This window comes from Galleria mellonella, unplaced genomic scaffold (genome assembly GCF_026898425.1).
Source record: "Galleria mellonella isolate WM207_F2 unplaced genomic scaffold, CSIRO_AGI_GalMel_v1 utg300, whole genome shotgun sequence".
Lineage (NCBI taxonomy): Eukaryota > Metazoa > Arthropoda > Insecta > Lepidoptera > Pyralidae > Galleria > Galleria mellonella.
The window spans coordinates 2,109,458-2,135,398 of record NW_026442068.1 but is presented as its reverse complement, the minus strand read 5'-3'; the positions used below and the strand labels follow the sequence as shown (position 1 = coordinate 2,135,398).

Here is a 25,941-nt window from a genome sequence, read left to right as displayed (position 1 = left end):
CTTTTATATTTGTATTTCATTATAAAAAATAACTTAAAACGTCTACTAAACTTTTTAGTATGTGAACAACACTCTTTGCCGATTTATTTATTCATTTTATTTACATATACACTATGTGTAAGACTAATAATTCATGCAGCCGATTTGATAGTTCACATTTCGTTTTACCTCTTCGAACCGATCAGTTGTACTTTTTTTGTTATTTAGGCGACATTATACTTCTATTTAATATAATCTACATTTAGTATTACATAAAGAGGGATTACAAATGGCATGGACTAAGGAGAATACCGTTACATTCTTTCAAAATTTTTGTATGAATGTATTGAAAATTGGTCGCGTCCCTCGACACGTCGCCTTCATAATGGACGGAAATCGGCGGTCCGCAAAAAAAAATCGCTGTGAATACAAGTAGCAAAATATGCCATAGTAGAGGTTTTAGTAAATTAACAGAAGTATTACAGGTATGTATTAAATTGCCTTTTGAAAGGCATGATTAAAATTATGTAAAAATATAAGTGGACGACCCATTTTGTGAAAATAAAAATGGTTGTCTGTAGATATTACCAATATCGTGAAATACATATACCACGAACCTCGCAGTATATAGATACTTGTTGGTCTTATTACCACAGATATATCATACTTGTTTCTTAATAACAATATAGTAAACAGAAACTAGAGTTATACAAGTACAGCTAAGTCACCGCAACTATTATGATCATCATCATCGTCATTATATCGCCATTATTCGTCCGCTACTGAACATAGTACTCTTCCTGCCATAAGGAACGGTCCTGTCGTTCACATGATGGCTATTTATTTTATATTTATTACTATTCTTATACAAAAAAATATATTTTAGTGGTGCTTACATCTTGGTATCTCCGAGGTTACAGTTTACGCATTTAGCATTGAAAATTTCAAAAGGCCTGAAGAGGAAGTAAATGCTATTATGGAGCTAGCTTGTGATAAATTCCAAGACTTATTAAATGAGATGTATGTAATTTTCTTACTAACATGTCTTTAGTAGTTATATATTGCAGATTGATTAAATGTAACAGAGAGGCTGTTAAAAGTCGCCTGCATGTTATCTCTGTTCTATCCGTGTTTCTGTTGTGAAACAACTGTGTTTATACGAATGTGTTTCAGTCTGAAGGTTGGGGTGCAGGAATAACAGTAAAATTACCGGGCACGGAGGCTCTTTAGGTACTTTAGGTAGTACTTTAGGTCTTGAGAATAGCAACACATAAGAGGTACCATGAGTATTACAATGTATGCTGTTATGTCCGTAGCTGATGGTTACCACTTAACATTAGGTAGGCCATCAGCTTATTTGCTATTCTAATTATCATTAAAAAAAAAATTAACAAGTATGGGTATCTATCAAATGTCCATTTAACCATTCAATGTGATATGGAATTATTAATCGGCAATTCTCGTTAAATTATAATTTATTAGTAGACCTAATTACTAATTGTTTTTGTTTTCCCAAAACCTTTTGTCTTTCGTTCTCGAAGATAGTTTTAAAACTTCTTTATAGTGATTATTCTTACGTAGTACGTTATACTAAGTCTATGGAATGATTACAACAGACACTCCTTGGATTTCCTTATTATACATGGCAAATAGTTTTTAACGCATGGATTTAAGAAATAGGAGATCCAATGAAATATACCACTTATAGATGTCATATCATGATGAAACATACACCAAATTTTAAATTACACCTTGAAAAACACAACTATGAAAATCGCATCCAATTTGATGCAGTACTTTTTACGTGAAGTCGGAACAACCATAAAGACAGAGACAAAATTCCTAAAAATAATTGTTTTAGTATCTATTGAGATTATAATAATCTTTTATATTTTCTTAAATATCTCCCATGTACAGACATAATCTAGTTACGATTTTATTTTTATACTAAGTTTTTTTTTATATCACTGAGCTGGCAAACAAGCATACGGCCCACCTGATGGTAAGCAGTTACCGTAGCATATGAACACCTACAATACCAAGGGCATTACGCACGCGTTGCCGACTTGGAAGAAACATCTTTACTTGTTTTGTGAAGAGCTCCATGCTGTAGTCTCTTAGATAAAATAGATAGTGGTAAATTATATGCTTTTATCGTGTAAAATCTACACATTAAACAGTACTCGTAATTATTGATAGTCATTCATTTTCAGTAATTCGATTAATGAGATGGGTTTAAATATTCGGGTAATTGGTAGACTGTCCCTCCTGCCAGATGTTTTGAAAGCCTTTGCAACCAAGTGCATGCGTATTAGTAAGCAGAACAGCAAGCTTAAGCTCAACATGGCTCTGGCTTATACAGGTTAGTATCTAAATTTCTCTATACTCTGTTATGTCTATGATACTGTTCATGTCTATAAGCGACGGTTACCACTTTCCATCAGGTGGGCCGTCAACTTGTTTGTCATTCTACATACATACATACATATCTGTTAAGCCTGTCTTTCATTAGGGTAGGCAGAAACAATGGAACGGAAAATGCTTCTATTCAAACAAACCTCTTTCGCTTCTTCCACATTTATCAATTTTTCAAATTTCAAACTTTTCATACACGCTCGCCGGTTTGTCATTCTAAGTTGCATAAAAAAAAAGAATATAATTAATTAATTTAATTATATAATTAATATTAAAAACAAATGTACAAAATCATATAAATAAATGGCAACGTCCAGTCAGGACGACTTCCATGCAATTCCTCTTAGAAACTATTGTTTTTGTTTTACAACACACGGGGCAAACGAGCATGCGGGTCACCTGATGGTAAGTGACTACCACCGCCAATGATCACTCACAACACCAAAGGCATTGCAGATGTACTGCCGGCCTTTTAAAAAGGAATATCGTCGTTAACTTCTAGTGAATTAATTATGATGAGGCAACTGAACTGTTTTCATCCTCATTTATCATTTCTCACTGCTTTACCGTCAGAAGATACCGACAGCGCAGACGGGGTAATTTATTTTCAGCCATTAAACAAGTCTTCATCTATCATCATTCATAGGTGACCAGCGAATACCGATACTGAAGTGGAGTTACCATTTTAATATCATCCATTTAAATAAAAGGGCAATACATAAAATTATAATTTAAAGATCAGATATCCTGATCTTCAAAGTGAGATATTGCGTATTATGACAATCGGATCATTTGGAGAGTAAAGTAGTTGAACGGTAATAAGTACGTTGTCTCTATAGGTCGAGATGAAATCAGCCGTGCAGCATCATATATAGTAGATAGTGTCAAAAATAAGGAACTAAACGCAGATGACATTGATGAGGTACTCGTGTCGTCAACTTTAGAACTCGGAGAACCCGAACTGTTGGTGAGGACGTCCGGTGAGGTCAGACTGTCAGACTTTATGCTTTGGCAGGTACGATTTATGGCCATACTAATTGTGTAACTTGCGGCTTTGTTCGCGTGACCGTAATAAAAAGTAACTTACTTGTAATGTAATGTAAATTAGACTCTCTTTTCCGCGCTTAGCCTCTTGGGCCATTGTACGTAGAGTCGCTAGTGCTAGTACAGACAGCCCAGCTCCGCCCAGAAGCACAGAAGCTTCCTGGGATGAATGTCCTCAGGAATGGCAACGCATGGAGGGTATCATGGGCGAAACAGTATACTCTGTTATGTCCATGGTACTGCTCATGTCTATAAGCGACGGTTACCATTTTCCATCACGTGGACCGTCAGCTTGTTTGCCATTCTAAGTTATATAAAAAAAGAAACTCATGAAACGACCTCACCGTTCCGAGGATTTCTAAACGTTGAGCCCCCTCAACGTTTAGAAATCCTCGGAACCACAGCTTCACATTCCAGGATTAAGTAACTTACTTATGTCACATAGATGTAGTATAACGTGTTGTCCTCTATCATGCCAAATTTCATGGCATATTACTGCGCAAATAAGGAATTTTATGTCCGCAAACGAAATTTCAATTTGCCGTAGTCGTAAACTTGCTTGTTCGGACGACGGACAAAAAGTACGCCGAGGATCGTCACTCGTTTATGCAGATCTTTACTATCGCATTGAGGGTGATTAAAACTTAAATGATGATTATAATTCAGCTTCTTAATTTAAATACATGTATCTTTCAGATATCAAATACAGTGTTGTACTACTCTGATGTGTTGTGGCCAGAATTTACAATATGGAACTTGTTTGCAGCTATAATACATTTCCAGAGATATGCTCCATCACTCAGGGAAGAAGTACCAAAAATAAAATTATTTCTTCTTTCATATATGACCACGGTACTCAAAATGGGTTGCACATTCCTTAACCCTTAAATACCTAAAGTTTCAAATTTGATGCCGGGGTTTGCATTGTTTTATTGTTAAATAAATTTAAATATTTTGATTACCGTAATGCCTAAAGTATCAAAAATAATACCATTGTTTTTTTAAAATAAATATATAAAAATATCGTTTTGATTTTTTTTTTACTATTTTTCCCCATTAGTAAACACAGTAAAGGGTACACTTATATATTTTTTAATTTGATTTAAAAAATCAGGCTTTTAAGGGTTAACAATTATATCTCTTATGAGATATTGCACTGACATTTCATTTTTCAGACTAAAAATAAAACTACGTGATAAGGTATAGGAAAATCATAATAAAAAACATTACAAATTTAAGGTGGTATATGTATATTTAAGTAAATTAATTTTATTGCCCGAATTACTGCTCATTTGTTAACTTAAATTGCTTTGTACAAGTACCTACAATATTGATGTATAGTTTATTACATTTATGTAATTTATTTTCCTTTAATTGTATATTTTGAATATGTTTTTGTAGGATCATATGGCTCCCATCTGGATGCTGGGAAAATGTGTTTGTTTCTTTCATACCAGGATCTGAAATAATAAAAAGTTATTCAAATAATGGTTTAATTTATAACACCGAAAATTTAGTGATTGTCGATTTCCCAAAAGTGGCCACACATTTGTGAAAATATTTAAATATTCTTAATTATATTTAACCCTTCTTTGCATACTGGTGGAAATTTCCATCATAACATTGAATGCCCAAAAATATATAAAAGAACAATTTCACTTTAAGATGATCGTGTCTGGACCTTTTTCATGTCCATTGCAGAAAAAAACCATTGCTGTTAAATTTATTTTTTCAACCATTTTTCCTTTAATTTTGAACATGAATTACGAAATGATTACCTTAATAATACTTTGCCAGCATGGGAGTCTTGCTTCTCTTGTGTAGCATCATTAACTAATCTTACATCATCTGATGCATCAAATTGAAATAAGGGACCACTTTTTCCACGAGCCTGAAAGATTAAGAAATATATTACATGAGGAAACTTATTTATTAATACAAATATTTAGATAGTGTTTTTGCTCTCTGGAGATCAGTCACCTAATTTCCCAAAAAAAAAAAAAATGCATTGGTGTGGAATTAATGGTACATTTGAGAACAGATCTTCTTTGAAATAAACTGTAATTGACAAAGCAATGAAGAAGTACATTCAAAACTTTTTCAACTTCCTCTTGTATGTTTACATTCATGAACTTTTATCCATGCTAATGACCTACATTTTCAGTGCAAGGTCATCAAGCTTTACATAAGAACTTCAGACTCTCTCTTATTATCATGCACACTATTAATGTATTGATATTTTTAATATGATATAATTTCAGTTAATATAATATTAACATACCTTTGTAACAATAAAATCATAAAATGTATAATGATGTGGCAGAATAAGATCTTCCTTCACATACATGAGCTGGTCAGCAGAGACAGTCTTCAGTTCACTAAACTCTGGCCTTAAAGTGTCCAAACAACGCTGCAGGAATTGGTAAATGGAGTTCCCTGTAAAATATAAATAATATAGATTATAAAGTTCATTCTGTAATGTAAATAGAGTAATCATATTTTAATGAGAGGATTTACCATTTAGCAGATAGATATATTTTAGATACCTATCAGCCATTCTACCAAAATTTCAATTAAAAATCCTGTTTGAAGATAAAAACAAAACATTGGTATTATGTTTTATGCAAATTAAAATCAATATACAAGTAGGTACATTCAATTTCAAAACAGAAAAATGTACGATAAACAAACACAGGGTCATCTGTTAGTTACATGATCACCTTGTAATTATCAAAGGTATAGTACCAATACTATAATACTAATCCATACTAGTTAGTATTCCATGGTATCTACTGTTCAAGTTTCTTTTAAAGCTAAGAAGATAGAAATTTGGCACTAATAGAATTTACTTGAATGTTGGGACACAACATAAAAATTACCTTATCCTTATAAGGATAAGTTATACTTATTGTTACCCTTCCCACCTATGCTGATTATGCTCAACTGATTTTAATGAATTTTTTTTTCTGTATATTTTGCTACAATTTGAGAGATAAGGTAAGAAAAAATGGCCAAGAATATGTATAAAAAAATAATAATGTACCTTTTTTTAGAGTAACATTTCGTCTGTGCCCTGAGCCATCCCAATAACTAAATGTGACTGTAATTGGTTCATCTTTCAGGCTGGCCTGGGTCATAACCCATTCTAAACGGAGCTCCTCTCTCAGCTTCAAGTCTGCTTCCTCACGTTCTCTGTCAGGTAGAAATGATGTGTCCACATCAGGATTCTTCTTTATTTTCTTTAATACCTAAGAATAAATTTAATATATAAATATAAAAATAATTCTTAGTATCTGAACAGCTCAACCAATCATTTAGGGAAGAAGAAGAATTATTAGAAATGAAGACTAAGGGCCCCAATGCTATAGTTATGTACCCTGTCAGGATGATATTTACATGGTTCCCCTGAAAACCATTGTGCTGAATTCAATCTGAGGTCTACTCATCACAATGGACTAACTGATCTGCTTTCATCCTCACCTATCATTCTTCACTGGTGCCCTCCGGCATTTACCATATAGTGCAGGTAGGGTTACCATTCCATTGTCATCCATTAAAAAAGAAACCAATTATTATGTGTATTATTTATTATTAGAAAAGGCAAGTGGAGATGGAAGGGGCAACCCAATTCAGGTCTCTGGTTCTGGGTGGCCTCCAAACGTGTCTATTTTCCTCATCCATATCGTATGTATGTTTATACTAAATAAATAAACATTAATAATTATACATACATATGTGAACTGAATAAAAAGCTTGTAAAATTTCATCCACTACTTAAACAGGTACAGGGGGAGTCATTCAATTTTGCCCAGACCTCTGATACTGAGAGATAGGCAAACAGTCTAGTCCACCACTGAGTATGTGGACTAGACTCAGTTTGCCTATCTGCCTATAAAGCTATATATAACACAGGCTATATGAGGTCCCTAACAAGGTAAGCATGGGGGGAAAGGGATTGTTAGTAATGGAGACTGAGAATCCCATTGCTAGCAATATACCCAACCAGGTTGACATCCTCGCGGTTCTCCCTGGAAACTATCATGGTTAATTCCTGATGAATTCATCATTATGGGCTAACTGGCCTGTTTTTATTCTCATCTATCACCCTTCACTGGTGCTCCGCCAGCGTAGTTCGTTAGTGCAGGCGGAGTTACCATACCATTTTCACCCAACAAAAAAAAAAAACAAGGTAAGCATAGAGAACCAAATGTTAATGAATTAATGTTTTTTATTCCTATATATAGATATATCTCTAGCTTTCTTAATTTCATAATTTCAACTTCAACAATTTGTTTTATGCAATATATAAACTTAATGTTTCTACGTACTGGCTCCTCCTTTTCCCGCCAATTTTTTTCTGGTTCTTCTTTTTTTATATCTTCATCTGACCCATCATCGTCTTCTTCATCATTCATATCAAATGACAGTGCTTGAATCTGTGAATATAATAAACATTAATGATAACTACAACAAAAAAATTACAAGAAGTAGGAAGTAAAATTATTTTATTGAAACATTTATTTGAGTTCACCTGTCGTTTCTGTTTGTTTTTCTGTGCCTGTTTAGCTTCTATTTCCTTTTGTCTCTCTTTCTCTTTTTCAGCCTTCTTTTGTGCCAGTTTCTTTTCTCTCTCCCGGACTATATGTTCCTGTTTCGCCTTCATCTCATCAAGAGTTACCAAACCTATGGTAGAACTTTTTAATTGTTGCTCTACAGCATCGTAATGGGTTGCAAACTTATTTTCAATGTTATCAATTTTTAAATCCTCTTCTATTTTCTTCTTCCGCAGTTCTATTTCTTGCTGAGCTTTCTCTCGTTTCTTCATAAGGTGCATTGCTCGACCTGCCTCGGAGGCAGCACCTTTATAATGCGCCATTATAACGAAATACACTAGCCCGTTACTTTTACGCTTACAATATCGATTAAATTAATTGAGAAAACTTGGTTTTTCTAATAATAATGTTCTAAAAATGTATTAACAATGAAATGAAAATATTTATAAGTACAAAACGAGCAAAGGAGAAGCTAAAAAGATTAAAACTGATTGAATGAATGAACCTCGGTTGAATTGTCAAAGTGACATTTATTTGACATATAGTAACGTGCATGAGACGGAATGATTTTATTTGAATTAGTAATTAATATTTTCATAAATCGACAAATAAGTTAGTATTATACTAATTTTCGTTTCGAATGGTTTAACAAATAATATTTTTTTTTTTCGATGTAAACCACTAATAATGAAAATAAAATATTTTCTCTACTATTAACTTTACAATAGGTGATACTTATTACAAATTTACTTTGAAAAGTATCGTAAGTTGCTACTTTTTATTAAATATACTAAATAATGCATGACAATTAACAAAAAAAAAAAACATTCCAAGCGATTTGGTTGCTCTGACTACGTTCATATCGACTCGTAGATAAACAACTACCAATGAATTACTTTAGTGATTAGCAGTAAAATAAAATTTGTACTCGAAAGAAACTAGCAGTCAAACAAATAAAATTGGTATTCAAATGATTTGAAAATCAATCAAATAATTCGAATAAATTGCTCAGTCGTATAATTAATATTTGGATTAGTAAAGTAATGCATCGCTAACATATAGTCTTTCTAATGTGTGACTGATGTCAAAACATCAATTTCGGTAGATGATAGTGTACAGCATTTAACATTTATTTTATATATAATTGCAATAATGATATAATTACAAATAGCGTTATTTTTCTTATATGCATATACTATATACCTATATAGTGCGTATATATTATTTAGAAATGACAGTTGACCGTCGGGCCCAATGAACTTGTGAATTCTAAGGGAAAAAAAATGCTCATAGAGTACATTTAGAAGTACTTTATACACTAAACTCTGCGTGAATTGTTATACGGCTGTATAACCCTATCAAATTCAGATACAACCTGCTTACATACTATCTACATAAATTGTGTCGAATATATAATCTAATAATGTAAAATTTGTTATTGACAAATAATTGACATATCAAATATTTTGTATACACTAGACTGCTTTAAATTGAGGAAAATAACAACTGATGATGTATCTCTGTCTTCTTTTTACTAATTATATTTGCATAAGAAGAATGGAGGCAACCATAAAATTTACGATTTTTATTTTATCATTTCTTCTATGTAATTTCTTGTTCTTAGCTTTCTACTGATGATAATGATCTGACGTTATATGTGCATATGTTTAGACATCTTCCTTTTTTATCCTTATTTTATATTTATATATGGGGACCATAGTTAAACAATTATGTAACTTACTGTATTAAATAAAAAAAATATTATTATTATTATTATTCAATCTGTTTTTTATGTTTACATTTTTAGATGAAGGGTGATAGTCTAATTTCCCACGACGACCAGTCGACTTGGGAAATGTTTTGCTTGTATTAGTTTTAATAATATATGGTATATTATTGCGGTGACTGATGATTTTATTCTAGCTATTTTCTTTTATAATAAGATTAGTAACCCGAATGAATTGCTCAGTTGAGTAATTAGTAATCGGAATAGTAAAGTTGCGCACCGCTACCTATTTGGCAACACTGTCCTCTCTAAACTGTAACATTGTGTGACACTGTCTCTACAATTTTTAGCGGTTTCTATTATCGTATATATTGTTTTCTGATTTTTGAGATAAAGTTGTTAAAGTATGGATGAAGCAATATTATTTCCTTCTCCAAATTGGTTCCAAGTATCAGGTTTAGCTGTGACTAATGATGATTGGCTAGTTTATGGAGGTCCTACCAAGAGTCTTTGTGTTTTGGAGCCATTGCCGGCAAGCACTGGTTTGTTTGAAGGAAATCGGAGTTATAAAGCACACGTATTGAACCGGGCGCATTTAGACAAGTAAGATAATTAATAATATTATAATGTGAATATTTAATTATAATAATTACCTAATAAAGATATTGATAATGAGGGTAGAGGTAACCGGTATTTAAATTACGTATTTTCTTACAAATTATCCACAGTCTACATGTAATAATAGGATTTTTGTTATAACAAATAGTTGTCATGTGTAAAATGTAAGATATATAAAAATGACCATGTAACTATGCATGATAAGGCTCATGATAATCCTCATCCGTTGCCATTCCTTTGTATTAAAGTGCCTCTGTAACTTAGAATTACAGAGCTATATTCCTCTCTTTAAAATGAAACAGTTATGTTAGCAAAATGAGATAGGGCTATGCAGATAACTTATATAAGAGCCTCCTGGTAGAACAATCATTATAACAATATAATTTCATAACAATATTAAAAACATTAATTGTTTCTGTGTTCTAGAATTGTTAGTGTAGATATATCACCTGAATGGCCATTAAAGCGAGCATTACTGACAGGCAGTGCAGACGGTTCAGTTAAGCAATGGACAATACAACAGGTAGAAAATAAATCACAAATCAAATCTACACACAGCCATGAAGTACATGTACTTGAGAAAGAGGTAAATATATTCACATTATTGTATGTATGCATATGTATTTAAAAAATGAACAGAATTTCGTGCCTTCAGTCAAACTGTTTATAAATACTCTTCCCCATCTAAGAGCTATACTAAGAGCGATCTCTTCCCCACAACCTTTGGTTGTCTGGAAGAGATCGCTCTTAGTGATAAGGCTGCCCATTGTTTTCTTAGCTTAATATTTTTGTGTAATTGTTTGTATTTATAATAAGTTTACAATAATCTTATGGAGGAAACAAAAAAGAGTATTTATTTGTCTATCTATATAATTTGTTATTGGTTTTTACTTGTTACCTCATCTGCATGACTTTGTTTTATTGGTTGATTAGTCTCAATATATTGTATAAATATAACTGTCTCTAGTTGAAATACCTGTATATCAAAAGACAACTTTTTATTAGGTTCAAGTCATTGTACAATAACTTGAAAGATAGAAAAAAATGAGGACTATATTAAACAAGAAAAATAAAATACTAAGTATTTGATGGTATTTTTTTTTTGTGTTTGTTATCTTGTCAGTTATAAACTGAATCGGGAAATTCTTTTTTTATTAAAGAATAATTTTTATGTTTTATATCCACAATCCACAAATTAAAATATTTCATTATTATAATATGAATTTATGAAACTAAATATATGGACATTTTGTGTATACTTGGGATTTACTTATTTATATAATTATTGTATAAAATGAGGCTTCAGGCACTATAAATTTCCTAGCCATATTTTGTATGATAATTGAATGAACCATTAAGGTGCTAACATACAAAATTTATGATATTAATTTTAAGACAATCTAAAAACTATGAGGTATTGTAAAAAAATTAATTAATAAGTTTTTTAATGTCCATAGGAAGTTTCTGGAGTGGGTTACAGTACAAAGACCATTGCAGTATCAGTTGGTTGTTATGGGAATTTAATCAAATGGGATCTAAACTCCAACGTTGTGAGAACATGTAACCTACTGAAAAACATGAAACCAGTTTGCATGGCATGTTCTCCTCATATACCTTTACAAGTGGCTATTGGAACAAAACAAGGAGTTGTTTATGTTGTTGATTTGAATGGTAAGAAAATGAACTGTTAAAGTTTTTGTATATATATGTATATATGTCTCATGTTAATTTTGTTACTGTTACTTTAGTCTTAAGTAAATGACATTGTATGAGATGAGATCTGTTGCCTTTATGGTAGTACTCTAATTTATAGATGACATTTACACATTTATATCAACTTATATATTTTACTGAACTAAATGTTATTTTGTGAAAGTCTATATCACTAGGTACTCTATTAGAATTATTTTGTTTAAATCTGCTACCGTTAGTATGTGTGTGACTGCCAACACTTGAAGAATCTTATTACCAGAAGTTCTACAACCGTCCATATTAGTCATCAATATGCAACTGCTATTTTATATGCTATTTTGTCTAAGCATTTTTTGCGTTACGCCTCTAAATGAAGCATCTTCAGGCAAATTAATAAATCGCTGTCCTGGTCTAGTATTAACCATTCAGCACCCAAATTGAGAATGATTAGTTTTCGCCCATGTTGCCGTATTTATACCCTTTCAAATTGTTTGCCATTCTAAGTGCAAATACAAGATTGGTGTGGTTCAATACTTGAATAAAATCATGGTTAAACTTTCTTTGTATAAGTGCATAATACAAATTATTTAATACTGCTACAGTGATTAGTGGTATTAAGTAATTTGTTATTAGATGTGACAGTGATATCCCAAAGGAAACAGATCTGGAAACTTTCGTTTCTCAAGAGGTTGTTCGATGAGACATAGACATTAGTCATGTTACAAGTTTTAACAACTTGTTATCGTTTAACTAGACATTTTTGTACTGTACAGTTGAATTAAATGTATTTAATGTTTTGTAGATCCATTTAAATTGGTATACAAAGTGCGTGGTCAGGATGACGAAATTATTAATCTAAGCTGGTGCCCACGGTTTGAAGTGGTTGTTAAGAAAACACTAAAAGAGTTAGATAAAAAGGTTAGTGCAACAGAAAGAATGAATAAAATAAGAAGTGAAGCTGAAAAGAGTGATGGATCAGAGGAATTGGAAGCAAAGGGTCAACGGGAGAAGTTAGAGGAATCTGGAGTCATAAAGAATTTGCCTGAGGATAGCTTTGATGAATCCATAGTTGTGGAAGATGACCCATTTGATATTTACAAAGATCATGAAGCTGATGAGTTTGGTCACAAAAAGTATGTACCTGAGGAGATAATGGTAAAAATTAAGAAAGAAGAAAAACCTCTGGATTACTTAGAAGAATGCATGAAACTTAAAGATCAAATATTAAAAATGAAAAATCAGCCTGATGAGACTATAGAATCATTAGTGCAAGCATTAGATAGAACCCATGTTGATAGTGAAAAGAATGGTGATGAAGCATCTAGTAGCAGTAATGAAATACCTTTAGTACCAGATGCTGAATCTACTCATATACATAAGCATCTTTTAGCTACAGTTGGAAAATATGGGTAAGTAAAATAGAGCTGGGAATAATTTTATAATATTTTAGGATTAGCTTTACCTAATCCAAAGGAAATCTTGTAAAAAAATTACAAAATGCTAAATACTAAAGTATAATAATAGCAAAAAATTATATTATAACAAAATGAAATTGTTATTAAAAAAAAAAATCAGTGTTTCTCTAGTATATTATGCATGTATTATACATATAAACCTTTCTTTTGAATCACTCTATCTATTAAAAAAACCACATAAAAATCCGTTGTGTAGTTTTAAAGATCTAAGCATACATACATAATATAAAATGGTATTAAATAAATATTAATTTCTTCTTTTTAACTAAGTAGAATAAATAATGATTTATTTTATCTCTGTTTTTATTTTCAGTGGTGTAAGAATATGGTCTAAAACAGGTAAACTTGTGGGATCCTGTGGTGTGCCTTCAGTTAATACCAAGAACCCAAGAAACAAATCACCCCCCTGGGCAACATTACTGTGGCTCAAATCTGACCTATTACTTATAGGGGATGCAAGGAGTCAGTTGTTGGAATGTAATCCTTTGAAAATCGACTGGTGAGTTCTACTAGTATTTCAGATACAATTTTATTTGAAGTCATATTTTATAGAGTCATATTACAAAGATTATATATATTGCTTCAATACTAGCGATCCGACCCGGCTTCACACCACTAGACAGATTTTTCGATAATCAATGTAATACATACATATAACAACATACATATAAAACATATAATAAAAAAAGTTTCAGCCAATTCAACTGATCGGTTATTTTATAGTATTTTATATGTGACTCCTAAGATTGATATAGGTTTTTTATTTATGAACCAATTGAAATAAACTCTAAATGTTAAGTGGAGCAAACCACAACACATTAGTGAAAACCTGAGAGAAATTCTGAGAATAACATGCACAAATGTACAGACAAACATACGAAAATTCTAAAAAAAAAATGTTTTGGGTTCTATTGCAAAGAAAAACTATAATAGTTTTTTTAATATATCTTTCATGTATAGACAGTGACCAGTTACGATTTTATTATATTTATTGATATGTTAATTAATCAATGGTTACTAACTTATCGTGTAATGCTGTTTAACTAAGTACTTCAAATCCCTAGTCATAAATAACAGTTTTAATTTGTATCAACTAAGAATTGATTGTTTTTATGCTATATTTGTAACTGGTTTATTCATGGTTATGTTTCTACATATATATTTGTTGCCGTGTGTGCCCCGGCATAGAATGGGCCGCCCCTACCTTTCCCGTGAGTGTCGTAAGAGGCGACTAAGGGAGGGCTACGGATGGGCAGCAGTGTTCCTCTTAAAACATCTCTAAAAGTTTAACTGCAGTTGCCAACCTGTCTGCCAAGCGTAGCAACTACTGGCAAACAGTCAATAGCTGAAATAATAGTAATAAATATATATTTGTTAGTGAAACGAGCAGCTCAATTTATTTTGGAATGTAAATGAGATGTAAATTTTATTTGCATACTTTTTGTTTGTTAAATTTTTTTTATAATCTGAACCAATAATAAAAATTATGTTCCTACAGCAAAAACAAATTACAGTGGCAAATTGTCCACACTCTGCACAAACGTGGCTTATCCTGCATAGCATCGTCGGCGCCACGGGTGCAGTCTGATGATTTGTCTCTAGAGGATCATCCAGTGTGGACCATATCACAGGACCGTACCTTAGTCTGTTACTCGCTGGCCACGCGGCAAAAGATTGCTAAACATGCCAGCTGTGGTGGCTTCCTTTACACGGTACAGCCGTGCCCATATGACGCTGGCAAGTAAGTGGTATTAAGACTGTAAATAATCTATTAATTTACGACTATCGCCGTGCATGGTTTTTTTAATGGATGACAATGCAGTAATCCTGCCTGCGCTAACGGTTAACGCTGGCGGGGCACCAGTGAACGATGATAGGTGAGATGAAAAGGCAGGACAGTTAGTCCATCGTGATGAATACGACCATGTGGAGGTCGACCTTACAGGGTATTTTTTTTTAATGGATGATAATGGAATGGTAACTCCGCCTGCGCTAACGGTATACGCTGGCGGGGCACCAGTGAGGGATGATAGATGTGAATGAAAAAAAGGCAGGTCAGTTAGCCCATCGTGACGAATACACTTGGAATTCAGAACGATGGTTTCCAGGGGGGAACACGGGGAGGTCGACCTGGTTGGGTATATTGCTAGCAATGGGATTCTCAGTCTCAATTACTAACAATCCCTTTCCCCCCTACAATCACTAGTTACGTACTTTAAGGTCTTCATATAGTAGTTCTATACAGGGAGTACTCTTAGTAGCCATAACAGAGAATCAATAAACACCTTGAAGTTGTGTGTATATTGTAAAAAAAACTTTAAAAAATCAAAGATTTTTAATAATATATATGATATTTTTTATTAGAATCGCTGTAAGTGTCGGTGATGGCGCGGTTCGCGTCTGGGAGACCAGCGTGTCCGATGAGAATGGATCACAGCTGAACATTGGTAATGTGAACAGCTACTGGCAGAATGTGCAGGGGAAAGTGTTGACGGTCGCATGGCATCCTGTCAGAGAAAATCTACTTGCGTTTTCAACTGGTGAATCAAGGGTAATTTGATAATAAATTTTTGTAGTAAGATATATAAATATAATATTTTAATTAAGATATAAGATATATTTATAATAAGATATTTATTTATTTAACAAAGTATGTTTGTATTAGCACAGAATTTATCATTGCTTCCTACACTAGGTTGAGCCTGTTCTGTAGGAAGCAGTACTCGTGTTATCATATACATGCATATAGATATTAAATTAGCTTATTAGATATTAAATTGGCTTTTTAGCAATATTGACAATTGTGTAACTAATTTGTAATCCAATTATTTCTTTTAGATCTCACTACCAATACACATGTATAAACAACAACCTGACAAACTTTGACTTGACAACCTATACAATTTTTTTTTTTATTTTAATTTAATTTTGCTCTTAAGTTTTATTTTCTCTTTATTGTAATAAATTATGTATGTATTTGATTTATATGACTAATGAAAAGAAATATAGTGTAGAATGAATAAATTTTTGACATTGTTAATAATTTGCACGCCGACATAAAGGCAGAATGTATATGGGAAATATAAACCTCTTTCATCAAAAACTACCAACATTCTAGCAAAATAAATTCATTTCATTTCATAAATAAGTAGGTATTACAATTAAGAACATTTTTATTATAATTAAGAACATTTTTCCTATTACTAAAATAAATGTTGCGTATAAACATTTTTTTTTATTTATTTTACTGAACTAGGTCCGTATCACTGGTTATTTGATTTGAATTATGTTGTTTAATTTAACTACCATTAGTATGTGTGTGACTATTATCGAATTTGGCAAATAGTTTTATCCGCGCAGAACTGGCAAGAAATTCGACTTAAATTTTTTTTCTGTACCTAAAAGACAAACACGCTTGATGTTACTTTATCTAGCATGTTTTTTTTTTCTAAGTATTTATATTTAACATTTTTATGCTTTAGGTTTTTCTCAGTTTTAATAACAGACGTAAATGAAGGATAGTGTAAATTTTTTTTATTTCTTTTCCAGGTCGGTTTGATTGATACAAGTAGAACAGAAAAGCCGGCTCGGGTGCTACTACCGGCTTTGAACGGCGGCATATACTCTCTGTACTGGGGCGAGGAGAACAATTTATACGCATGTGGAGGCGGTGATTTGGTTGTTTACAACACAAGCAAACCTGACGAAGGTGAGTTTACTTGTAGAGATATAGTGTGGTGTTTTTGGCACACATTTTTATGTAGTACTTGTTGGTGTAACTATAGTAAAAAAAAATTGAGTAGAGACCGAGTACAGACAAATACTGCAGGGGTTCCCAAACTTATTTTGTCTACTGCCCACTTTGAGAATAATTATTTTTTTGTGCCCCCGTTTTTTCACCTGCTTAAAAATCACTATTACTTCAAGATCAACAAATCACCCCCCAAGCCTCTAACACAATGATATAATTTTTTTCTGGGTCTCTTACCGTCCCCCTTTAGGCCTGCAGCGCCCACAAGGGGGCGTTATCGCCCACTTTGGGAAAGGCTGAAATACTGTATTGGATATCCGCCCTTTACGAGTAGATGAGTTAGCAAGTGGTTCAGGTGTGTGGTAATTTATATACTGCAGGAGACAATGATTTATAGATTTAAATAATGATATTTATTTGTGTGCCGCGACCCAGCACCGTCGGCGGTGGCCGTGTCGGTGGAGGGGCAGCGCTGGGAGGTGTGCGTGGCGCGGTGGCAGCCGCGCGCGCTGCTGGTGGGCAGCTGCGCCGGCGCAGTCGCGGCGCTTACACCGCACCACCCGCATACACTCCTCGCCGCCACTTTTATCTTCAGGTTCGTATAGACAGATTATATAAATTCGATAAACAACTTTTATATCGGTTGAAATTTGTTGTTGGTTACTGTTTGGTATGGAAACCTCCATTTTATTTTATTTATTAGGCGAACATAACAGAAGTTTACAAATACAAACTTAAATTGTAACATTATTTCTTTTTAATCTAATTATGGCCGAGTGGTCCCGGTATAGAATAGGCCACCCCTTCCTTTCCCGTGGTTGTCGTAAGAGGCGACTAAAGGAGGGCGAGGGATGGACAGCAGTGTTCCTTTTAGAACATCTCTAAAGCTGTCTGTCTGCGGTTGCCAATTTACCTGCCAAGCGTGGCAGCTACTGATAATACCCCCCGTTGGGGGGTTTAATTTATAGGAAAAAGGATCTGGGGCGTCCTGTAATGACAACATAAATTTTTAGGGGCACATAGACAAAGGTTATAAAGGGATTCATTTTGAAGTAAGCACTTCATTAAACGTAGGGATAGCTTGCGGTTAGCATCTTTGCTGCTAAGAGAAGGTATTAATATCTACATAATATCAGTAAAATATTAGACGGACGGTATCGCTTAAAGCTTGTATATTGTAGGTATGCTTACTTACAAACTATCAAATCTAGAGAGATATACAGTACTGGTGTTAAAGGAAGAAGGGTCCCAGGGGCTTGTCAGTGGTCAGTTAATGCTGATATGATGATACTGTATAATATATAATTTCCTATTTGCAGCAAAATGATCTACGCTATTGATTGGCACCCGCTCGAAACATCAAATTCGACTGAAGAATCTCCATTCAAGAATCTCATTGCTGTGTGTTCACAGGAGAAACAAGGTTCCATTGTTATACTGGAATATTGCAACAAAGAAGGTGAGCTATAAAATAATTCCAACATTGTTTGAATATATTTTTTTTACTTTGTTTTTATGTCATATTTTGCAATATACAATTTTTATATGATAGCTTCGGTTTTGTATTTGCTTATATAGGCTACAGTATATATAGTATGTATATACAGTATATATAGACTGTTTATCTACAGACAGACTGTATGCTTGTTTGTTACCTTTGTGGTATAAAAAAAAACTTCCAGTAATTGCAGAATATATAAAACATATTTTAATATTAAACTATTATTATAAAAACTATTTAGTTCGACCAGATGGCGCTGTTCCGCTTTATTTGTATTATAGTTATAATATAATTGATTTTAGATGGCAGCCATCAATTTCAAACTTGGAAAACATTAGTGGGTCACAGCGGTCAAGCACTGCATGTTTCATGGAATCCACACCATGATGGCCAGTTGCTAACCACCTCTCAAGACAGCACAGTTAGAGTGAGTAATCTTTTTATTTTTATTTTATTTTATACAAAAATCCACAGCTCTTAAAAAATAACTTACATGCTAAGTCTCTTATGAATACACCCAATAACGGATTTTATTTATACAAACAAAAATTTTAATTCCAAAGCGAGGTAGGCAAATTAGAGTGGATGTATGCAAGTAATATAAGCACATGTATAAAAGAAACCATATATAATAGTGAGTGTCCATAAAGTTCAGTTAATTGATATATAAAATAATTACAATCCATAGATTGTTTTTAGCATCCATAGAATGTTGTTGTTAATAAATTGTTATATAAAATTAAAGAATGTGTCCCACAAAAAAACTGACTTCAATTTAGAATGGCAAACAAGCTGATGGCCCACCTGATGGAAAGTGGTAACCGTCGCCTATAGACATGAGCAATACCATAGACATAACAGAGTATACTGTTTCGCTCACGACACCCTTCATACGAAAGAGGAATGGAACAGAAGTATCTAATTGACTTTGACTAATTTGTAGACGTAAATTTACATAATTGTTCCTTATGTAACGTAAGTAAGGGTGAGGAGAGGATAATTCATCTTTTTATTAAATATTGGGATGAAAGTTTGCATGCAAATAGTATGCCGTATGAAAATGAAATATACCACAGGTTAGGCCAATCTCCACGCGGTCCCCCCTGCAAATCATCGTGCTTAATTCCAAGTGACTTCACTACGATGGACTAACTGACCTGCCTTTTTATTTTCACCTATCATCTTTCACTGGTGCATCGCCAGCGTATACCGTTAGCGTAGGCAGTGTGACCATTCCATTATCATTCATTAAAAAAAAAACTATTTTGTTATGTTCATATGTTACAGATATGGAATGTATCAGAAGGTGTATGCATATCAATATTCGGCGGTCACGCGAGTCCCGCATTGTCTGCCGCGTGGTGCGCGTACCCGCAACTCGCCACTAAAGTCATCTCCGGCGGCGGGGACTGTTGTCTGCGGGTATGGGACATCAACGACCATCCTGCCGACTCTTACATTGGTAGGAATGTCTTTTACTATTATAATTAATCCAAAATCTTCTTTGGTGAAAAATTTCAGTTTCACTTGTAGAACGCTCCCTTCAAAGGATGCTAACAATTCCAAGTTCTCCCTTTATAATTAGACGTGTCTTGCCTGATGTATCAACGCATAAAATTTTTTTTTTGTGATTTTGTTTTATTGAATGAAAAACACGAAATCAAAATGTGCTCCACAAAAAAAATATGACTACAATTGTGGCAAAACCAGTTATTTTAATTTAAAAACTAAACTACTGAGCTGATTTTTATAACATTTCTATGAGACGAATTTGTAAGTATATCCTTTCAGATAAAAAAGGGACCAATCTGTAAGATTTTTTTTAGATTTTAATTTATAGGTAAAAAATAATTTTCCAAATCGGTTTACAACTGATGGAGTTGTGAGGTAACAAATAATAAATAAGAAAATACAACCGAATTAAGAACATTCTTCTTTTTTTAAGTTGGTTGAAAAGTGATAATCAGTTGGTTCATAGATATTAATATACCAGGGTTGCTAGCAATGGGGCCATAGAGATTCCGTTAAAAAGAATTTATCCTCCCTGTAATTCTTATATATATGAATGTTAGCATATAAGAGAGGGACAATCTAATTAAAAAGATCCCAAAATATTATATTTTTGTGTATACAATAGTCTATAATTTTGTTAATTTTTATATTATTATTAATTTAATTTCATAGAAATTAAACAAGAAGTGGCAACAAAGCGAGATAAGAAGAAAAAAGAGAAGAAGGAACCAAAAGATTTGGACGAGGAGGAGACGGATAAAAAGGTGGCAGCCACTAATGACGGAAAATTAAAGGTGTCCAAGAAATTTTTACTACCATTATTGAACAAACAAATAACGAATTGTAACATACAAGGCGCAAGGAAGCTACTGAATAAATATCTTCACAAGAATTCTATTACCAGTGATAATTCACAAACCAACGGTTGTGAGGATGTTGATACGGATTTCATTAAAATGTTCGGCAATATAAATGAAGTCAATGAAGTTTTGGATAAAGAATGTAAGTTTTGTTATTTTTATTTATTCTTCACTCACGTAAATGGTCGTGAATCTTATTAGGGGCCTTGAAAAATGAATTTAGTAAGACTATCTTAAGTCACATTTTCGATTGTGAATCGACTTTGATTCACAATTCGACAGTTTTTATTTCCATACTAATTTTATCAAAGTTGAAGTTATTAATAATTTTATCAAATTATTAAAAAAATCATTTAGTTGTACTGTGACGCAACTTTTTGGCATAATTTCATATCATTCATTCATTCCCTATCTCTTGCATTGAAACTACTTAATGATATTTTGAACCGGTATCCGCAATTGGATATATTTGCCTCCAACTTGCTGGAGTTTCGTCGAGTGACCACAGAGTATTTGTGTTCAGACATTTTTTGTTTCAGTTAAATCTTTTTATATTATTTTTGTTTAATGTTTTCGTGTAATATTCCTTTTTATATGTTATTGTACTCATGTTTTCATGGGTGAGCGTATTGGAAGACTGTAAGGCTTACCCAGTGGATGTAATAAATAAATATATATTGTGTTATAATTTGATAAGACAAATTACACCAAATTCCAATAATCATCAGCATTTACAATGAGTAAATTTTTTTTATACAACTTAGAATGGCAAGCAAGCTGATGGCTCACCTGATGGAAAGTGGTAACCGTCGCCTGTAGACATGAGTAGTACCATGGACATAACAGAGTATACTGTTTCGCCCATGATACCCCCATGTGTTGCCATTCCTGAGGACTCGGGTGTTATTCCTCTGTACTCTGTAAATTCGCTCCATATCCCACCCTTCAAACCGAAACACAGTCATGCAAACACAACTGCTTTACGGTTGAAACACGAATGGGGCAGAGGTAAGGTATATCGACTTTTGTACAGTCTCCCTCTGGTGAAGAACTCATTTTATGAATGAATTTAGAAATGTTTCAAATTCCAAAACCTAGGTTCGTCAAGTGATCTTATGGCATTCCTTCTTACTTTTTTTCTTTGTATGTGTAGTGGAAAGACATCTTACGGCACACAGCGTGGAGTCGTGGATAATGTTGAGTATATTTCGTGGGCATATTGACAGCGTCATACGGTTCGCAAGCGAGCGCGACCTCCTCTGCACGTTTCTGCTAAGCGTCGCTCCTTGTGTCTCTTTGAAGTAAGTTATTTTATGTTTATTCAGTTAACAATTCGAATTCTCGAAGTGGTGGTAATTTTAAGATTTATGAAGGTAAAAATATCTATTATAAAAACTGTCATGCTATTCGATTTATTATGAAATGTGGATTTTTTTTTAAATACTTATAATGGCAAACAAGCTGACGGCCCACTTGATGGAAAGTAGTATCCATCGCCTATAGACTTGAACAGCACCATGGATATCTCAAAATATACTTGGATGACCATGGCACATCTCATGCTATGTTATGTTTACCTACTCTATGATTGCACTAGCATGCTTCGCCCTTTAAACAGAAACAACTATGCAAGCACAGATGTTTTATGGCAGTTACACGAGTGCCATAGAGATAGAGACATCCTTTCATTGTATGAAATGAAATATGTCTAATTATTTTATATATATGTCTTATTATTTTAGATATTGGAAGGATACGACACAGCTGTATTTAGCACAAATTGATAGACTTATAGCTAAGAACGAGTCAGAAAAACTAAATAGTAAGTAAATTGTAAACTCTAATTTGTCAACAGCTATGTACTAGTTTTAAGTTATTGATTCTGCAATTTAATTTTTACTAATATTATAAATGTAAAAAAGAGTGTTCGTTATATCATGAAATTTGACACAAACACAATATGTGTAATGGAGGCCATAGGACTCTTTTTGTCACATATCAAGGACGAAAAAATACTTTATTAGTATTTTTTTGTATATGCACATATACATAACCGCAGGTGTGACAATATACTGTATTTTTTAATAAATGATTTTATTTCAAATTGGAATTCACAATGCCTTGTCTTGGGTGCCTTCCATATACTGTTTAGTATGCTGTAATACACTTGCGGCCTAAGCCGCGGTGTCTCAATACTATGAGTAATTTTTATATAAGAACAAAGGGTATATTGTTCTAAGCACCTTAGTAAGGCAATAAAATGTTTGTTCCAGATAATAAAAATTATGGTGGCCCGGTGTATCGTAAAGTGGCCATATTGCTCAGCATACACGACATAAAAGGTGCTGTCGATGTGCTCGTAGAGGCACGGCTATTCAACGAAGCTTATATTTTATGTAGAACGAGGTAATATAATATCTGGATTGTTAGTCAAATACATAATGTGTTACTTAAATTTATTGCAATAAGGTGCTATATGGACAATGAATTTTTATCGTCTGAGGATTATCCTAAAGACTATATTATGTAATTGTTCTTTATCTATATAGACCCTAATGTTGGAATATATAATATAAAAAAACATAAATCAAGACCAAGACAAGTTTTACTTTGTGTATGTTGATTTTTTATTGTCGCCAATAGCTATAATGAACTGTATATATTTTTACAGATATATGGACAGTATAGCTGAACAGACGTTGATACAGTGGGCTCAGTATTGTGCTTGTAACGGAATGTATAACATGGCTGCCGTTTGGTAAGATTAAGGTTTAATTAACAATAGAATTGATTGTTTTTTCTTTTATTTATTTAAGGTATCAGTCTGGTTATAAATATTCATGTACTTTGTAGAATAGGCAGGTTTTTGTTTATACTTTTGACTTAGTATTCAATCTGATTCTGCACTTAATGGGTGATTTATATATAAACTATGAAATTCTTCATAGTAATTTTAGCATTTGCATAAATATTTTATTAGGCGACGACTTGTGATTTGGTCATTTTTTTAATGTATATTTTGTCCTTGTGTCGGAGTGGTATTTCAATTATGTGTAACTTAATAATCATGACTATTTTGCATGTTTGCAGTTATTTAGCTCTTGGAAATCTGTCACAAGCGGCAACCGTTCTTGGTAAGACTCAGGATGAAGAGTGGCTCTGTTTAGCGGCGGAGTTGGCTAAAACGGCTGGTCAAAATACTTTCGCCGACCATATATCAGAGAAACGGGAACAGATAAAAAATAAAGTTGTCGCAGTGGACACTGAAGAAGTGTTAGAACAGTTACCAACTAGATTTGAACTCCTAATGAAAGAAAATGGCCAAAATGGAGATAAAATTAATGAAGAAGAGAAACCGGCCAATGGTGTTTAATTTGATCTCTGTCAGTATTTTATTACTTCATACTGTGCCTCTCGATAAGTTTGATATTGTGATATTAATAGCTAGTAATGTGGTTATAAACTATCATTTCTTTTAATCTTTATTAAAATAATACTAGTAATAATTCCAATAAACAGGAATTAAACAAAATAATAGTAATCTACCCGTGATATGGACTTTTCGCAAGATACAAATAACTCCTAGTTCAGTAAAATATTTAATCTTGATTGCAAAGTCAGAATTTTACTATTTTTATCATTGTGTGCGATGTAATTTTAAATTTAACATTCTAATTTTAAAAAAGTTACGTATTGCTTTACGATGGCCATTAGAATCTGTTTTATATCTTTGTTATGTTTTGCATCTATAGGACAGCGAGATCAGTGTACTAGTGTATACTGTACTGTACTGTACTGTACTGGCATCTTGATGTTAAATCGGACAAGAATTGGAGTTAGATAGAAAATGTGGGCATCCCACAAGAAATGGCTATTTTCTGCATAACTAAATCCTTGTCTTGATCTTTTACTATCAATACATCTTGTATTGATTGATGTATTATTATTGTCTTATTAAATGTGTTTGTACAATTTGCTCCTTTTTTATTTTATTGAGTTTTTAGTATTATTTGTGATTTTAAATTCCTAAATCGGCTTACTAAATTGTCAGCAATTCACAAATAGACAAATAAACAAAATAAATTGGAGTACTTTCCCACTACAAGAAATTGGATTTTTTTAGCAATTAGAATGGCAAACAAGCATACGGCCCATCTGATGTAGTGGTAACAGTCGCCTAAGACATTTTCATGTTCAACAGTTTCATTGTACCCCTTCCCCCTTGCATTGCTCCTGAGGACAAAGGTATTATGCCTCTGTACCCTTCAAATCGAAACAAAGCCATGCAAACAATTGCTTCACGGTAGAAACACGAATGTGACAGAGGTACCTAAGGAAACTACTTATTATTATATTTTTATAAACAATAGCATTAATAAATTAAAAAAAAAAAGGTTTGCATAGGCCCTGTGTCCCGGCATAGAGTATCTCTTCCTTTACCGTGAGTATCGTAGCAGGCGACTAAAGGAACTTATGGTCGAGGGATGGGCACTAGCGTCCCTCTTAAAACGTCTTCAAAAGTCTAACTGCGGTTGCCAACCTGCCTGCCAAGCGTGGTAACTATTGGCAAAACTCCCCTTATGGGGAAGATTTATGTTCAGCAGAGGACAGTTAACGGCTGAAATAATGATGATGATGAACCTTTTCCATCTTTTCAATACTCTAGACTTCTAGAGAAAAGGAAGTAATAGGTTTACTGTTAAATTCACTTGATGCTGAAGAACCTATCACTCAATGAGATCCCTGCAAAAGTAAATTGGATCGTAGTGGAAGATAATAAATCGTATTATGATTTATATAAAATAGCTATTTTAA

General features: G+C 33.1%; 2 protein-coding genes and 1 pseudogene across 2 annotated transcripts; 2 read left to right on the top strand and 1 right to left on the bottom strand.

Moving 5' to 3' along the window:
* Positions 1 to 134: 134 nt before the first annotated feature.
* On the top strand, positions 135 to 4,463 carry LOC113523471 (dehydrodolichyl diphosphate synthase complex subunit DHDDS-like; annotated as a pseudogene).
* Positions 4,464 to 4,671: 208 nt separating this feature from the next.
* On the bottom strand, positions 4,672 to 8,499 carry LOC113523455 (protein FAM50 homolog). Its single transcript, XM_026909437.3, has 6 exons — positions 7,970 to 8,499; positions 7,767 to 7,874; positions 6,482 to 6,686; positions 5,720 to 5,874; positions 5,217 to 5,329; positions 4,672 to 4,898 (listed from the first exon to the last, which is right to left on the bottom strand). Exons 1-6 carry the CDS (start codon positions 8,312 to 8,314, stop codon positions 4,799 to 4,801), a joined length of 1,026 nt encoding a protein of 341 aa, XP_026765238.1. The 5' UTR covers positions 8,315 to 8,499; the 3' UTR covers positions 4,672 to 4,798.
* A 1,518-nt stretch (positions 8,500 to 10,017) lies between these two features.
* LOC113523538 (gem-associated protein 5-like) lies at positions 10,018 to 25,100 on the top strand. Its single transcript, XM_026909521.3, has 18 exons — positions 10,018 to 10,320; positions 10,762 to 10,921; positions 11,793 to 12,006; positions 12,830 to 13,436; positions 13,816 to 14,001; positions 15,001 to 15,243; positions 15,867 to 16,053; positions 17,052 to 17,211; positions 17,689 to 17,848; positions 18,573 to 18,712; positions 19,057 to 19,181; positions 20,042 to 20,216; positions 20,939 to 21,268; positions 22,280 to 22,427; positions 22,869 to 22,948; positions 23,400 to 23,532; positions 23,798 to 23,884; positions 24,217 to 25,100. The coding sequence occupies exons 1-18, from the start codon at positions 10,124 to 10,126 to the stop codon at positions 24,497 to 24,499; spliced, it is 3,615 nt and encodes a 1,204-aa protein (XP_026765322.2). The 5' UTR covers positions 10,018 to 10,123; the 3' UTR covers positions 24,500 to 25,100.
* Positions 25,101 to 25,941: the final 841 nt, after the last annotated feature.